This window comes from Dinoponera quadriceps, unplaced genomic scaffold (assembly GCF_001313825.1).
Source record: "Dinoponera quadriceps isolate SergipeBrazil2010 unplaced genomic scaffold, ASM131382v1 scaffold365, whole genome shotgun sequence".
Taxonomy (NCBI): domain Eukaryota; kingdom Metazoa; phylum Arthropoda; class Insecta; order Hymenoptera; family Formicidae; genus Dinoponera; species Dinoponera quadriceps.
This window is the reverse complement of record NW_014554573.1, coordinates 482755-497993: the sequence shown is the minus strand read 5'-3', so window position 1 is coordinate 497993 and position 15239 is coordinate 482755. Positions and strand designations below refer to the sequence as shown.

The 15239-nt window shown below is 43.6% G+C and overlaps 1 protein-coding gene across 13 annotated transcripts in view; it reads right to left on the bottom strand.

Moving 5' to 3' along the window:
* Positions 1-15239, bottom strand: part of LOC106752111 (synaptotagmin-7) — a 157987-nt gene that overhangs the window by 15981 nt on the left and 126767 nt on the right. For 3 of the 13 annotated variants that reach the window (XM_014633539.1, XM_014633535.1, XM_014633540.1), the window contains 4 exons: positions 9010-9021; positions 4406-4589; positions 3284-3424; positions 702-849 (listed from right to left, as the gene is read on the bottom strand). In XM_014633539.1, the coding sequence (XP_014489025.1) occupies positions 702-849; positions 3284-3424; positions 4406-4589; positions 9010-9021 (485 nt within the window). Of the gene's footprint in view, positions 1-701; positions 850-3283; positions 3425-4405; positions 4590-9009; positions 9022-14054; positions 14560-15239 lie in introns of those variants that run through there. The other 10 variants (XM_014633542.1, XM_014633543.1, XM_014633545.1 and 7 more) reach the window with 7 other exon arrangements.

The following is a 15239-nucleotide window of genomic DNA, read 5'->3' as shown; positions in this document are numbered from 1 at the left end:
TTTGAATCATTCCCATGACTTTGAGGCGCTTCGAAATGGCTTGTTGAGTCACTTCCAATGATTGTGCCAGTTCTTTCTGAGTTTGACACGAGTCTTCATCAAGTAATGCCTCCAATTCAGCATCTTCAAAAATCTTTCCTCTTCCACCGCTATGCCGGTTTTCGACGTGAAAATCACCGTTCGTGAAGCGTTGAAACCACTCACGACACGTTCTTTCACTAATAGCGATCTCACCATAGGTATTTGAGAGCATTTGATAAGCCTCAGCCGCAGATTTCTTCATATTGAAGCAGAAAAGTAAAACCTCCCGCAAATGACGAGAATTCGGCTCGTAAACTGACATCTTCAATCGACGATAACTTTATGGTACAGATACAAATCGACTAATGTAACTATTAGGTTATGTTGACAGATGCCCAAGTTGATTGTATGATGTATATGATCTATTTACTTTGACCACTAAGTTCTACTAAAGCCATCTATAGGGAAACAGCGGGAGCAAAGTTGTTCACCTAATACTTGTAAGGATTGATAAATTTCGTGACTTTTATTCTCCCTCTCCCGGGGGTTCCTCGAAGGGAACAAAAAGGAAATCTCTCTCTACTTATTTCTCTCTCTTAAGATCAATTTAGTCTGAGCTCTTTAATTTAATTCGATTTTAACTTAATGTCAACTCCGAAGCGTGGTCGAATCGCGCTCACCTTCGAAGTAAAACGTTTCGTTCCATCGCGGATTCAATGTGCGCCTTTTGATTTTCGTCTCGAGCCGATGCTTCTTGTCCGGGAGCAGCGTAACACGTACGTACGGATCGGAGGTGCCCGACAAGTCCTTCGCCGGCAGGTCTTTACCCTGAAATAAATCGTGACATGTAAATTTCTTTAGCAGCGATAAACTCTCTCTCTCTCTCTCTCTCTCTCTCTCGCTATTTGTAAGCGGCGCGTGTAACGCCTGTAACCATCTGTCGGGACAGGCTTTGAAAGGGCTCTTTGCGTATCACCATTGTGCGGAACACCATCTCGCGAGGGTGTCATGGCTTTTCGGGTGGGTACACACAGGTAAGACAATTCAGTAAATGTGCGGCGCGCAACAGCCTCACGTGATGTAACTAGCACCGTCCTTGCGTTAAACAGATTGCGAAGCGTGTAAGCAGGCCCTTTGTGCACAAAGTTGATGTCGTTAATAGGAGTTTCGTGGACGGCAAACAAAATCGATAACTGCTCTCAACGGCCTGATGGCCGCTCGTATTTGGCAAAATAAGTCTCGGAGCCTCGTTTCGGTTCGTAACTTTCGATAACGGCCTGTCCGGCTAAAAAATTGCAATGTGACCGTGAAGGTGTTTATGTTCAAGTTGGACGATCATTTTTCATTCGCCTGTCATACCGTTTCTAAACAACTTCATAACGTCATTATGCCCACTTAACTTCTCCGCGAGAAATGAGTTTGTGTGCCCGAGCACACGTGTATACGTGTGTGTGTATAGATGGGATATCGTAAAACTTTGCGAGCGAGTTCTGGAATTACCGTGCGAAAATTCCAGAGATTTGGGACTTCTTATGTAATAAGAAAGTGAAGAGAAATGTCCATAAATATTATAAAACAGTTGAAATGTCTTCAGCTAAAATCCGCGGAGACATAAATATCATGGATAATTTCGTAACGTTTCGTACGCGCAAGTTTTCCGTATGGAAGATTTCTGTTTTCGAGTTCACGGAGCGTCTTCCCCNCCCGCCCCGTAAAAACGCGACGTCTTTTGTGACGCTCGGTTGAATTATTCGAGATGCCAGCAAATTTTCGCACCGCGAGATACGCGACGGGAACTCATAAAAATTGAAGTTTTTAAAAAGGTTGAGAAAGAGAGCAAGCGCAGTTCCTCTCTCGTCGCAAGATACATCCCGGGCCATTTATAATGCACGCTAGCTGCGGAAAACGTATTCATATTTCGCGTATGAAAATTGACCGTATTACCTGAACAATGGAGATACGCTCCGCGATAAGATTGCGCATATTATGAAATTTCGCCAAGATCGACGGTGCGACGAGACGGAGCGGAACCGTTTTGCGCTCCTCATACTTTCGCACAGTTCGACGCGCCGCGTTAGAAGCGCGATTATGTACTTTTGTTCCGCGATTCCGCACCACGTGAAATTTTCATATCAGTCGCGCGGACGATAATAGAAAGGGAATCTTTTTCGTTAGAAAATTTAATATTACAGATTTGAGCTTGCAGCTCATCGGAATTCCGTACTAAATAATTTAACACAATGAACCGATTAAATATTCGTTTCTAGCGAATCTCTCTACGCGATAGTTTTCGAAATATTATACGACAAAATGAAACGTTTCTTTTGAAATAACCGCGCGTGAGCATAAAGTAAAGATCAGCAAATAATATGACATAATTTTGGCCATTACACGCACACACACTTACGTTTTTCAATCTTAACATACAGTCGTATAAACGGTGCGCTTAGACACTGCGCAACTCTTGGCACGCGACACGCGAAGAAAACAGTGGAACGGTTACCGCCGTGTTTCACTTAACGTCGGATTAAATCGTGCGCGGCGAAATCTAACGTCCGGGAATTTATGCGTCTGTTTACAACAAGTCTCCGCCCGGCGAAAACCGGATTTTATTTTTCCACCGGAACAACCAGTCGCGCGATGAGTTTCGAGAGACTCCGATATAACGGGAGGAGTAATGTATGACGCCCCAGTTTTCCGTGGGGTGCAACGGGTTGCGTCTCGCCGGCGATTTATCGGCATCGATATGAAATAAGAAGTCGACTGATACGCGTTCACACGCGCATCTTTTTCTTTTTACAAGAGGAAATGCACGACACGACGAATACACTTAACGGTCGTGAAAAGAGGAAAAATGCCGAACGCGGCAAAATTTCGCGCCGGAGGAAAGCCGATAGGCTGGATTTGTAAGACACCTGTCGTTATTCGCGATACGTTGCGTTACAGACGCGGCGTGGCGCAATCGGTGAAATCGTGGAAATATATCCTAGTTCCACACACACATACTTCGTCAATTAATGTGCAACTGTTTTTTTTTATCATGATAATGGAGATCCAATTTCGCTTTCATTATTATTCAATTAAACACGACCTCTATATATACGGCAAGCATTCGATATATTGCGTGTGTATGTTTCGCGTTATTATTACGATCTCTCACGGGAACACGTGGGTATTCCGCTCGCGATCGATGCGTGCGAATGCCGTGCGCAAACAGCGAGGGGAGGTAACGGGCGCGTCGAGACGCAGAACTTGGACTGACCTGTATGATGCGCAGTATAAGCGTGCTGTTCTGGAAGTCGTACTCGAGGCTGAAGTGGATCTGGCCGACGTTCTCGCTCGGTTCCGAATTATCGATGTACATGTCGACCAGAGAGATGGACCTACTTTGTAGAAACGCTTTCTGCAACAGACACAAACATGCGCCGTCGGGGACGCGATCGTTACAATCGTTCCCTTGTTCCGGGGAGAGAGCGATCCATCTTCGGAGCGTTATATCCCGGAAGGAAATGCGATTAGAGAGTCCAGTCTAAAAGGATCCTCTCTCAAAAATCGCATTTAAACGGGCACGCCGTTATTCGCGCACGTTGTTGCGAGAACGCAACGTCTCAACCTCGCCTTTTAACGTCATTACTCTCCGAGCCCTTTCAAATTAGAAAAATGAGCAGTGAAAGGACGATAACGCTGTTATGCATTCCCTGCAGTCCTACAATTGGTAATTGTAATGTCGGTAATTATCATACTTCTTGAGAACTTTATGATATTATACCTTTGCTACTCAGCCTTTGATATCACGGTTACTGCACTGAGAGAAAAAATATCTAAAAAATAGAAAATTTTTATTCGGTGGTAACGGAAAATACATTTAATTAAAACTCAATATATTTAAATCAAGAATAAACGCTTCCATGAAAAATTACGCACGGGGAAAATAATTTTGCTAGAACAGTAAAGTGTTTATCAATATAGCGGCAGCAAGAAGATTCGTTTTGGACAGCAAGAAAATTTGTTAAGAGCATTGATTCTTGGTTATGCAAATTAAATTTTGTCGCTGTCGCAACGACGTTTTGTTACAACAGCAAAATTATTTTCTGCACAAATATTATATTAATATAAGTAAATATATGTATATATGTTATTAGTACCTATCGAATATATATTTATTACTTTTTAGATATTTTTTCTCTCAGTGTACTAATTAAAAATTCGAATATTAATTGAAAAAAAGAAAGAACATTAATCTTTGATATTGAATTAAACATTTCGCGGTGGTGTTTCTCACCACGAAGTTAACTTCAACTTGGTTGCGATATTCTCTGTTTCGACGCGCATGTGCGATTAATAAATCCACGAACAAGGAGCTTTACGAGGAGCTGCTGCTTACCGAGGGGTGTTCTCCTTTGACGTTTTGCAATTGTTTATTTTGCGGTCCGGCGGTTGGCGTACGAGGTTCCGCGCTTCCGGCATTGCTGGCACCTCCACCGGGGGTCGCGGTAGCACCTGCTCCAGCGCTCGCAGGACCGCCGCTGCCACTTGCCGGGGACTTGCTGGCCGGACTGCCGGTCGTTCTGAAAAATAGATGTGGAATTTGTCGCGTTACGTCCGTGCCGATTTTTCTTGCCCTCCTTCCATCACCACGTTGAAAACGTTCATCTCTGTTATCCCGTTCCTCCGAAAAGGGAGGAAATGTTAATGTGCTCTCGCCCTCAACTATGTTTCTTCATTCCGTTACTTCTTAAACTCTAATGATTACCATCGTAAACGGGGCTCGTACTTCCAGATAAAGCCATGCCTATCTTTACTCTATGATTCTTCGTACGTAACCGTTCATGTGGGGAAGCTTCTCGATGTAACTTAAGATGCATTTCCGTTGTGTAAAACTTCCCTCGTGGAAGGAGAACGATCATATCGCCGAGAAAGTCTCATTGTTTTTTATTTTCCTCTCTTTCGGTACAAAGATTCAACGGTGTTTCACTGTTTCGTCTGCACTCGGAGAAATGACTTAGTAACAGCAGCTGAGTCTCATTAGCTAGTTCGAAATTTGCCGTCATTGCTAAAAGTTGGCTGTTGGAGGTAAAATGCACTTGCTGCGAGGTATAACTTTGTCAGCAGAAATGATTAGTATGAATAAATGAAGTTGGTTAGCTGTGCATTTTCTCCCTGATTATACGATATATAAACAATGTGACACCTTTACATCAACCGACGAAGTGACGTAGTACCTAAGGTGATTGACTCACGATCCAGAGGTCTCGAGTTCATTAGTGCTTAAGGTAGTTGGCCCATGACAATACTGTTAGAAAACTAATGGTTAATTCACTTCTCAAAGAAGCTCGATAAATTTGTGCTAAATATTTATAAATATGACATACAGTTCTGAGAAAGTTAACCCATAGACCAACTATCTTAAACGTATTTTTCAGATACGATATATCATTAAATCAAGTAAATGGCTAAATTCAGGCAAAATCAACATACACTAACGGACAGCTTCTGTTAAAGAGAAAGCAATAAATTTCTAGCCGGGAATGTATGATTTTAGTACTATACTAGGCGATCTAGGCTAATACTTTTACAAGCAGCTAATCAATTTAACTGCGGTATACAAGAGAAAAATAATTTTGCTGTTGTAGCGAAACTGTCGTTGCTACGAATTCATTGTGATAGCGATAAAATTTAATTAGTGTAACCAAATTATTTGTAATTAGAGCAGAAACAATTGGATAGAAAAAGTCTGCCTAGTGAATTAGTCCTTAGGACCAATGGCTGGATTCTTTGAATGATGATTCGGGCGTGATTCGCGATCGTATCGCCAGCTCGTCACGTCCACCTATTTATCAACAACCCGACATCGTGCAACACGATACGTTTCTGCGTAACGTGTGTGTGTTAAGCATAATGCGAGGTCCAGATGAATCTTATCGCGTGATCTACGCGTCGTATGCAACTGTGACCGCTAATCGAGACAACGTTTATCCGGGCACGCAAACCGATACTCCGTCGCGTCGACAGCTTATTAATAGTTGCTGTTTACCAGCGGACAGTCGCGACTGTGCGGAGCGTGGATAATTGCACAGAAACGACGGCTGTGAGCCACGACGGGAGAAAAACAAACGCACGTGTGTATCGTGCGCGACTCAAAGCGAAATCGATAGCATGCGGGCACCGAGGGGAGATGTGTTTGGTACTCGTCAATCTAACTTCCGTTCGATCGACTCGACGATGTCGACGTTGCGCGCGCTAATGAACGCGAGTTTCAATGACATCCCGATTATGCACGTCTGTATACATTTTTTATGCTCATTGGCTCGCCCGCTGAGTTAAACTTCGATTTACGGACACACATATATATATAGAGAGAGAGAGACGCGAGATTCGACGATGTCGTGGGTGGTAATCATTTGTGCGCGAAAATAAGAGAATCTCGCGCGTGCGCATTTCGCCGCGATCGCCACGGTAACGCACGAGCGATCTCGCAGTTCCTGCGACTGCGGAAAAACTCGGCGGCAAGAAACGAGACACGACTGAGCACATCCGTGCGAAACATTCAGCCGAGCGTTGAAACTCGCTCGAGATAACCAAGAGAGCAGTCGACTGAGGGCAAATCTCTTGCAAGAATCTTTCTGTTCCTAAACGGAAAATAATTAAAATAATTCGGAAAATTTATATAGAGATATTGTAAATAAAATATCATTTGTACATAATATATACTAATACAAGAGAAAAACAAAATAAATACATATCATATAATCTTTATAAAATGATGATCAAACTTATATATATTTTTCGTGATATTTTCAAGAGCAATCCATGCATAATTGTGGTTGTTATTACATCAATTTTTTGTGGAATATTTACATTAAATAAATATATGAGGCATGAAATATGTACAGAAATATAGGGAAAAAGGTAGATGCCTTTCATTGGATACATGGTTTGTTTTGCTATCACACGGCTGCGCGCGTTGCGACTTTGGCCCCGCGGACTTTAGAAATTGTGCAGCCCAAGTGTTGGTTCACGCTGGACACTACATCGGCATCGCGATCTCACCAAGCGACCCGCTCTATCCATCGTTCATAAATAAGAATAAGTCCGCGCGCTGAGTCCACCGTCGAGAGAAAAGTACACGTGCGCCGGTGACCTGTATAAATTTAAATGACCGTTCCTTCTCGTCACGTAGCGTGCAAAAGCGATTCATTAATGGAGACGCCGCTCCGCTCCACCGCGTGACGAGGGACGTAAACGCGTACATAAATCCCACATTCACCAACTTGAACGTCGAACGTAAACGGCACATTTTACGACACATACGACGACTCGTCGTCTCTCAAAGAGGGTAAACGCACACACTGAACGGGCAAGCAGAAACTCGCCGATATATTGACAGAATGCGCGGCGCGATTCGATTGCCTCCATATTACGCGTCGGCAATATTAATCAATCGCAACCGCGACAATTAGAGCGCCGACGTATATATTTCCAATATAGAATAATTCCCGCGGGGGATGACGCGCGTATTCGACGGATCTTTTTCCCCGGAAAATTGCGGGAAATAGTTTCGATATCAATGCCTCTTTTCTTCCTTTTTTTTTAATTTTTTTTCTCGTTCGCGCAAACGTTGCGTGGATTACTTGTTTACGTAGTTGCAACGCACGCTGTCGACTTTCCGCGCGATTTCGACTGAATCGAACGCTCGTCGACGACCGCACGACGTCGCGCGCGCGAGTGTTCATCATCGGTAATTTGGCGCAACACTCGCGTCTTCAGGGGAATTGTGTTAGGACGTTGTCGTCGTCGTCGTCGTTCGTTTAATTATGCCTTCGGGCGAAACTTACGAGGGATCCGCTTATCCCGTCGAGCCGCATCGATAAATGATCAGACGCGGCAAATTCTACACGCGCGAGACGCAAACTACCGTCGCTGTTGTTACGCCCGCGCGTGTGTAAGCGCATTTGTGAAAGGTTAGGGATACAATGGGTAAATCGTGTCGGGCGATAACGGAAACAGAGATGTAACACGTTGCTTCCAGCCTCGGGCTCGGCAGAAGCGGATATGCACGGCCGCTGCTGAATGGGACGACGCTCGCTCGGAACTAAGTTTTATGACTCCGCGGTAGAAGTTCCATTGGCGGCTTATTCGCGTATTTATAAACGGGCGCCGCTTGTGAATCGCGCCCAATATTGCGCTCGAGCGCGAACGGGAAATAAGACAAATTCGATCGACGGAAATCGAATTCCCTCTTCAGATCTTCCGCGGGGAGCCCGCGCGAGATTCGTCTTCACCTGTCGACGGGGGCGTGGCTGCTCCCTGCGTATTGTTCGCGCACTCGAGCAAGTATGTATTCGCCATTTGTTTCTCTTTTGGCTTTTTTCTGTAAACTATTGCAAAACAATGAAATATGCGGAACGTTAACAACATACGTTTGTTTGGTAAAAGCTGTTCGTCCCAACGGTTTATGCCGGTCCGTGTATTAGCGTATTTACGTAGGCCAAAAACAACAGAGAGCGGTGTGTCCGAGGGGTGAGATATAAGACGCAGTTCGATCTCTCCGAGTTCTGTCCGAGACTGAACACGATTGAGCAGAAAGCATTACCCACTACTCTCGTATGGATCGTGAAAGGTACTCGACAAAGATACGCAACAGGCACAGACGACAGGCCGAGAAATAGAGAAATATAGAGCTCATTGCGAACAAACGTCGACTACAGACAACAGAGAAAAAGAAAGAGAAAGAGAGAGAGAGAGAGAGAGAGAAAGAGCGTTGTGTAGTCACCAATGCTCGGGCAAGGCCAGAAAAATTGATAGAAATTTTGACGAGATAGAATTACTTACGCAGTGAAGGTAGCGCCGAACGGTGAACAATATCCGTTAGGGAGAGAGAAATTGGAAGAGAAGAATAGGAAGAGAAGTTAAATGAAGCAGCATAGAACAATGGATCTCTCATTAAAAAATGTCGCCTTAAATTCGCATCGGTCGATTCATACTTACTCTAACTGCGCTCTGTGGTTCCGATCGTTATGGTGAAACGAGGCATGAAACAGAAAAAGACCAGTAATTAATTAATCAGGTATGTAGACGCAGGCACGTGTTCTCGCGTGCGCAAGAACCACATATACGCGCGCGCGCGCACACAACAGGGGTGGTTTTTCGAGACACCAGACAGTGATCGGGGATAACAAACGGCACTGCGTGCCGGCTCCGTGAGAAGCCGACACGCGACACACAATACATCCAAAATCGTACAACATCGTGAAAAGAGCTTGGTCACTTGCAGCCTTAAAAGTCAGGAGTGAAGAAATTCACGGAGAGGGGGAGAAAATGTGCGTGCATCGACACGAGTCTCGCGACGGCCTCGCGAAAGTTCGACACAGCTTGCAGATTAGTTACAGGCAGGCGGGAAAAGAGAGAGAGAGAGAGATAGATAATACGGTGGTAAGAGAGAGAGAGAGAGAGAGAGAGAATACTATGACGCAACCGCAGCGGTGTACGTACAATACGTAGTTAACGAAGCGATAACATCTTCCGATGCTCGCTAAGTCAAGCGGGCAACGAAGCTTAAATTCTCGGGGCGTCTATGTTAAGGTGGAAACTTATTTGATAAAACGAAAAATTTTGCGCGATAATTTCATTAACGATGGCACCGCCGAATCTTCCCTTTTCTCAATGTCGTATAATTGCGAGACATAGAACTTCCTCGTCGGATCGGTGGTTTGTACAAGCAATAACGGCCGGCCATCGATAGTAATCACCGAAGTATGTCGGGGAACCCATTTTCATCAACAAGAGCCTCGCGTCTGAGGAACGCCAAATTCGCTCCAACTTCTGTGTGTAACCTCGTGAACGGAAAGGGCGAGTCAAGTGAAGATCGTTCGACCTCACCGAAGACTTTGATTCGTTCGAGCTGTTTGTTCGAGCGAACTCGGGCAAGTGTCGAGCTCGATCTCGAGCTGAATCTCTTAGCGGTTTATTTCGCATCGACCGAGATTTACCTCACGCAGTCTATTTAAGATAAGCGTAGACGGCGAAACTTTGATCTAAAACCTGTGTACCGGGAATTTCTCCGAAAAACAGATAGGTTACCCTCATCCTACGACGCGTTCTACCAAAGACCGCAACAGCAGCCCGGCTATTGTTGTGAATGTTTTTCAAAATGAGCGCCGCGTACGCTTTGAAACGGTGTTCTTGTGTCTGTGCGTTCAAAAGGGAAGAAAATGTCGCTCGGAGAAGCGGCTAAAAACATGAAAAAGGCGAAACCTTTTGTGCATAAATGGATGAAACGTTATCGAGATTTGAAAACGGATGATGACTTTCCGGAACGTGATAGTTACATCTCGGAAAATTGGTTGGAAAGGGAGAAGAAATTATTTCGTTTTCTCAAAATACGCTGAAAATAGCACTTGCAAACGGACGGATAACCAACAAGCAGGGGAGGGAGAAAGATAGTTATCCCTGACCGTGATCCTAATCGACACGTCGTCGTCCTCGCACATCAATTACACCGAGCCGTTAACACACACATACTCGTTTCTTATCTTAGAAGGCCGCAACCGCAGAATGGTCTATCGATATTCAATAGCCACATTTGACTTCGCATTATTGCGGAATTACGCCGCTCCGTGTGCGCGAGGAATCCAGTAACTTCACCGGCGCGAAAATAGATGCGCACCGCCGATAACACGGGGATACAATATGCGATCTCACCGGGCGATACCGGGAAAGTTTTAATATTAAATCAGCCGTGGTGAATGTTTCGCTCACATACAACAGACGCTACCATATTAAACATAGAGAGTGCACGCACATACGCCGGGAAATCGATATAGCACGCTGGATATGAATATATGTACATACACGCAGAGAGTTCTCTCCGCTCAGCTTTGCTCTGCTCTCTTTTTTTAGTTTGTTCGATGTTCGTATTTTTTTTCTCGGTTAACAAACCCACCTCCGCACGCCCGCCCGAATTATGTGCCTACGTAGGTGTACTTATATCAATATTAACGTCGCGATTTGATATCTTCGATTTCCAAAGTTGCACGCGACGCCGCGTTCGCCAAGTGTAAACTCATCTCGCGTATCGGATATTTTGCGAATTAAATTGCGAAAATCGCAACGCGTAGTGTTTGACGCGCGAATTCATTCCCTGTGGACGCGGCGGTGTAAATGGATATAAATGAAATACACGCTCGTTAAACCGCTAACCGTTGTTATATTTTTAACTTCGTTAATTAGGTAAACCGCGAATGATTTTGATGAAATACAACGGATTTTCCATCCTCTTCCTTCTCGTCGGATTCGCCGATCGGCCTCGAATATAAAGATTGCAAAGTTCGCGATTGCAGGCCGTGAGCAGCGAAATATCGTATTATTAATTAGGAACAGTCGAATATGTTATAATTAATCTGGTCTCGAATCTCGCTGTTAGTCCCGATGTAGAGATCTGCTTCTGCCTGCCGCGTCACCTGTTCGTTATTCGCAAACGTGTGCCGACGACAATGCGTGATTAATTTAACGACGTTATTATTCGAGTACGCGCGTATGCACCCAATCTGTTGCCGAATCACGAACGTACCGCCAATGTTACCTTAGCATTACAATTCAGTTACATTAATGCAATGCTGCGACGGAAACGCGCTATTCTCAAAACCGTTCTCAAATTTTCATCAGTTTGCAACATCGAAAACGCCAGAAACTTCATACATTCGACCTCTAATATACATAACATTTAATACATGAGCCATAATTGATTTACATAAAAATTAAATTGGAAAAATATGAACCTTTAAACACAGAAGAGTCCTCGATCAACTACAATTTTTTTCTGTTATCAGAAAAAATTAATTTCCATTTTAAACCTCGAAATTACGAAAAAAAATTGAAAAATTACTTCCAATCACACATTAAAAAGAGAAAGCGCTAATATTTACAAGTATGAAATTCAAAATATTGAAAATATCAAAATTTATTTTTGGAAAATATTCACTGGACAGAAAAGTCTAAATTTAACCTTTAGCTGACACACGGGGATAAAAGTACCCCAGAGTGTTTTTGAACGCAAATTTTTCATAGCTGCGCGCCAAATTTGGTTCTGTGGCGTCACCTAGTATTAGTCGAGGCTTGATCCAATATTGATAAATAAAACAATTATACACATTTTTTCTCGCTGGGGTCCAAAATACCCCCTATAGCACGTACGTTATTATTTTGACATGTGTCAGCTAAGGGTTTAAAACTAGATTTCTTCAACTAAAAAGAAGTATTACATAATTGTGATAAGTGCTTTCTTTAACTTAGAACCATGTTACACATTTAATAATTCATTTACAGATTAGAGTATTAATGTGTTCAAGTAAAAATCGGATTCTAGCACTTTTTTCTGTTACATCTTTTTGCATGAAAATTAAATAAAAATTCCTCTTTCCAAAGAGCATAAGTGAATTCTTCCCGAGTATCACGTGCCACCAAGTGCGACGAGAAGACACGTAGGCAGATAAGAGATCAAAAGTGGCTCACTTTACATATTTAAAAATCGCTACGGCAGCGGCGCTGCCAAAGCACAATCCCACGGCACTTTCACGATCCATTCCGCGGAAATATACGTCGCCGTTATAAAACGCGCGCGTCGTTTAAATAAATAAAAGGCACGGCCGGAGCAGCGGAGCGAGTGGCGGGAATTCGCCAATTTTCTCATTTCCACCGTCTTATATTAGGTCGGGAGGTGCGCGCGCTCGTCGAAAGAGCAAATATTGCCGCTGCCGTCACGAGAACAGTCACCGAAAACACTACGGCGAGCTACGGGGACGACGGCTCCTCGGACGGATTGTCGAATAACTTCAAATCGAGAACGGTCCCCGACGGGCGTTCCGAAATTGTGCGGCTTTGAAAAGCATCGACGTAGAGAACATCCTCGCGCTGTAACACACAACGGTCCTCCCATGGTCCCTTACCGCTGCATCTTCTGTTTATAAAAGGGCAGCTATAAAAATGTCACGCGGAAACTGTGAAAGACGGTGAAAAGGCTTTTCACCTTTTCTGCGTGTCGCTATTTCACCGGTGTTTGTGCACAGAGGCCCCGACAAGGTCGGATCTTCTGAAAGACAAACCGCGAGGAGAGTCTCGTATTAGGGAGCACGTTTAATCCTGAGAATAATATCCGTGCAATTTCGACATCATAAATCTCTCAGGGCTACATTTAAAAAATCGCTAAAAATCATGGTCTCTTGTATTTTATGAATTACTTGCATTTATCAAATTTATTGCCAATTTTTATTTATTGTTTTCATAAATTGGTTACCGCTAAAGAATCTCATTGGATCAAGCTGATGATAAAGTGGTCACACAGACTCGACTTTTTTGTTTTAATTTACGATTTACTTAGTTTTTACCTAAATTATTCCTGCGATTTTTGGAAGTTTTAGTATTGCGTAATAAAACTCGATAGTTTCCTCAGAACTTTTATTTTAACATAAAAGCTTCATTAAAACTTTTACTTAAACACAAAAACAAGTTTGGAATAAAAAGAAATCGATTACATCGAAAAGTCTTGTTACCAAGTCTAACAAGAAAGAGAAAACACAATCCTTGTAAATCTTCTAAAAATGATTTCTTTAAGAACATAAAAGCGAAACTTATCGCTTAGCAGTCCCTCAAGTAACATCATAGGTCTCTCAAACCTTTAAGAATTTACGTTCAACCAACACCTTAGATCTCAGAGACGTTGAGATAAAATGACAAGAACTTATCAACTAGATCTGATACAGGTTCTTCTCTCACAAAGATTGAACAGGTCAATTGAGAGTTATAGAGTGATAGAGAAATAGAGGGGGATACAGCGTTTTGCGGGAAATTATGCCGTCATTGAGAGAAATCGAGGGACCGAAATCAGCCCGTAATTCGCGACCTATACAGGCTCTTCCGTTGTCAATGATCCGCGGAAATTTACCGCGCGCTGCACTCGCGTTGTCCGCGTAGTCTCTGTTTAAATATTTGAGTTCACGCGCCGAATGATGTCGAGCGCGCGCTCGACAGAATCTTACCTTGTGGTGTAATATTCGAAGAAGGCAACGAGTATCTCCAAAGATCTTGACACCGCGGCCCACATAGTTTCCTCGTTCCGGGCGAGAGTCCCGATCAGCTAATCTAATCTCGCTCGACTAGTCGCTAGTACCTTCATCGAAGTTTCAGCCCGTGAATCTGGCGAGGGGAATTTAACGCATACTTCGGCGCGAGCCTCGCATCTCCCTCGACGTCGATTTTTGTTATCGATACATCTGCGTTTCGATGCACAATTGTGAATTTGCGGGACGGCAACAGAACAAAGACCGGGCGATCGGCCGATACGCGGGCTGCGCCCGCGAATTTGCAAGGGGGGGGGGTCGACTGTCAAATCACCGGGTCGGTTGAGTCCGACAAATCACACGTCAAACGTGCGATCCCAACGAGATTTATGTTTGACCAAGTTTTTAGAGCGTGTTTGATTTGCATAATATTTCGCTTAAATCGCAAAATCCGCCGCCAATCCTTTCAGCATTACACCGCAAGAAAGATCCTTAATAATATTCGTTTCTCAGGCGAGGCGAATATGTGTGACAAAGATAAAGTCGTTTGCTTGCCTTGATCTTCTTCCAGGAAGATTTTAATTTAAGACTTAATTACGAGGATACATGTGTACTTTTAACATATAATAACATCGTGGAGTCACGATCAAGACGGTAGATCACCGCCGACATTGCCGACAGCAGAAAGCCAGATTCGACGCCGGATTAGTTAGGAAATCCGTGCTTACAATTACGCCTGCGGACTTGTTTAACAACCTGTGTACAAACAAAATGCGCTTGCCGAAACGCCCAGGTTGTTTGCACGTGCGAGGTTTATATGAGAAATAACCGACCCCCGCGAAAGAAAGAGGCTCGTTAAAATGCATTAAAACTTAATTTCGAATCGCCGTTTCTGCATTTCGCGAACGAGAATTTTATTTTCAGATATTAACGGGACATTCGACCCAGTTTAAAGGAAGTATCAAGTTATCGCACGACACGATTCGGCGATTTCGATGCGAACCCTGTTCCAAACAATTGTGTCCGCGTAGGAATTAACAAAACAAAGCCCGCATTGTATTGTCGCACGATATTATGCTATAACTTTGTAACAAGGGTCACGACGAAATCAAACAGATTAAATAATTAGTTTGTGTAACACGCGATATACAAACAATTGCCCGG